This window comes from Choloepus didactylus, chromosome X (assembly GCF_015220235.1).
Source record: "Choloepus didactylus isolate mChoDid1 chromosome X, mChoDid1.pri, whole genome shotgun sequence".
NCBI lineage: Eukaryota > Metazoa > Chordata > Mammalia > Pilosa > Megalonychidae > Choloepus > Choloepus didactylus.
This window is the reverse complement of record NC_051334.1, coordinates 25341207-25344030: the sequence shown is the minus strand read 5'-3', so window position 1 is coordinate 25344030 and position 2824 is coordinate 25341207. Positions and strand designations below refer to the sequence as shown.

Below are 2824 nucleotides of genomic sequence, written 5' to 3'. Positions count from 1 at the left end.
TCCGGTTCCCTGAGATCCTCCAGAGAGCCTCTGATAACCTCGAGGTGCTCTTTGCGGTTAATGTGAAAGAAGTCGACTCCACCGGGCAGACCTATGCCCTCATCAGCAAGCTGGATCTCCCCAACAACGGGAGGGTGAGTCATGGCAGGGGGCTGCCCAAGACCGGTCTCCTGATGTTACTCCTGGGCATGATCATAATGAAAGGCAACAGTGCCACTGAGAAAGAGATCTGGAAATTTCTGAATATGATGCGTATATATGCGGGAAAGAAGCACTTCATCTTTGGGGAGCCCAGGAAGCTCATCACCGATTTGGTGAAGCTGAAGTACCTGGAGTACCGGCAGGCACCCAACAGCTATCCTCCAGCCTATGAATTCCTGTGGGGTTCCAGAGCCAAGCAGGAAACCAGCAAGATGAAAGTTCTGGAATTTTTAGCCAAGGTCAACGATACAGTCCCCAGTGCTTTCTCATCCCAATATGAAGAGGCCGTGAGAGAAGAGGAAGAGCGAGCCCAAGCCAGAATTGCAGACTCGGCTGGCACTACTATTTGCTCAGGCGGTGCACCAGGTCCATGTCCTGCAACTCCCCCGAAGCCCAGTGAGGCCTAAGTCTGTTTTGATCATCCATACAAGTTGATATGACCTCACAAAAGAGTTTTTCGTTGAAATGTGAGAGAACCCAACAGTAAAATGGTTGGGATAATGAAGGAGATAAAATAAAATGAGCATGCTCAATTTTTGGCTTTCTGTATTCCTTTTTTTTTCTTTTGTTTGGTAAAATTAAATGATTTATGCCACCATGTGCTTAGCTTATTCACATATGGGTGGGAGAAATTACGTCGTAATAGATTAGACCTCTTGTTCACTGGTTCTTTTGTTACCCGCAATTTAATTGAGCCTCTGCTCTTTGGAAGACTGCTGGTGCTGGGAACGCTACAGTAAAGAAGACTCACTCCTTCCCAGGGGATGTTAGCATCTAGGGGCTGTAATCACATAAAGAATATGTGGAGTTACCCTCTGTGACAAATATGAGTTGCAATGGTTGATTGCTATTAAAAAAATAAAATATTACAGCTTTTCACTTGAAGAACCTCGGGGTTGTGAAAGTCATATACTTGATATGTAATACAGAGCTTCTTTTGAATTAATTGGGATAGCAAATTAATTTTAAAACAGTTCACTGTAATGTATTATTTTTAAGTTTCTTTTCAAAGTATTATTTTCCAGAAGCCATTAGTACACAAGTGCTGACAATGAAAGAGTACCTTCTGAATATCTTTCCCCTCAATATAGTATTTTACTAAATATATATTTCCCCTTAGAACCTCTCAACTGCAGAAGTAAAACAAAACATTGATTCTAAATTATAACAATTGGAGGACAAACCACCATCTGTGACTACAGAATAATTGGAATATAACTCCTTTACAGAAGGACACAAAATCAACATTAGTAGCTACAGTTCTGATGGAATTTTGTTTCAGAGCACTGAAAAAAATGCAGGAAATTGCAATGATTGCTATTTCTCTTTTTACAAAATCACAGCAATCAGCCAACAAAGCAGATCAAAATATTTCAAGGCCTAGTTTCATCAACTTTTCTCCATATTTTGATTTCACATTTTAATACAAGTTTCTTTAGTAAATTATTCTCTTAGCATTGAGAACCATTTTAGCTTACGTTTAGAATTGGCTAGATCCATTTCCCTTCACTGTTACCCCACCATGGTCTAGGTATTAATATCTCTGGCTCAACTTTAATTTATAGCTTCAAAAATAATACTTTACCATTTTGTAATCTATAGTCAACATAGGGAATCCATTATTAGACCAATCACTATCTTTGAGAAAATATTAAATTTAAAAGTACAATTGAGTTCTTGAAATTACAAATTCCTTAAAACTATGCAGATATTTAACTTTTAAACTATCAAGATGTTGCTACAGAGTTTCATTTAAATAAGTCATATCAATATGTATCCTATTTAAATTTCAAAAGGCTTTTGGAAGCGTATTTCAGAAAATATTTCTTAGATTTCTAATTATATAGAACACTGAATAAATAAATACTAAGTTATTTTTAGCTACATTTAAAAGGATAAACATACCCATTAAAATTGAGAAATTGAAAGCAACTTTAAAATTTTGAAATGAATGAAGTTGTTTTAAAGCAAAATCAGCTTTGGGTAGTAGTCATGTATATCAGAACATCATTCCTTTTTATGGCTGAATAATATTCCATTGTATGTATATACCACATTTTGTTTATCCATTCATTGGTTGATAGACACTTGGGTTGCTTCCATCTTTTGGCAATTGTGAATAATGCCGCCATGAACACTGGTGTGCAAATGTCTGTTCAAGTCCCTGCTTTCAGTTGTTTGGGTACATACCTAGAAATGAGATTGCTGGGTCATAAGGTAGTTCTATACTTAGCTTTCTGAAGAATTGCCAAACTGTCTTTCAGAGTGGCTGCACCATTTTACATTGCCACCAGCAATGAATGAGTGTTCTTATTTCTCTGAATCTTCTCCAACACTTGTTATTTTCCATTTTTTAATAGCAGCCATTTTAATGGGTATGAAATAGTATCTCATTGTAGTTTTAATTTGCATTTCCCCAATAGTTAATGATGTTAATTGAACATCTTTTCATGTGCTTTCTGGCCATTTGTATATCTTCCTTTGAGAGATGTCTGTTTAAATATTTTGCCCAATTTTTAATTAGGATGTTTGTCTTTTTGTTGTTACTTTGAAGGATTTCTTTCTATATTCTGGATATCAAAACTTTATCAGATGTGTAGTTTCCAAATATTTTCTCCCATCA

At 36.4% G+C, this 2824-nt stretch overlaps 1 protein-coding gene across 1 annotated transcript in view; it reads left to right on the top strand.

Annotated features, from left to right (window-relative positions):
* Window positions 1-608, top strand: part of LOC119522045 (melanoma-associated antigen B3-like) — a 3915-nt gene extending 3307 nt beyond the window's left edge. Inside the window, exon 3 of the mRNA XM_037820765.1 lies at window positions 10-608. Within this exon, the coding sequence (XP_037676693.1) occupies window positions 10-608 (599 nt within the window). The remainder of the gene's footprint in view (window positions 1-9) is intronic.
* The last annotated feature ends 2216 nt before the right edge of the window (window positions 609-2824 follow it).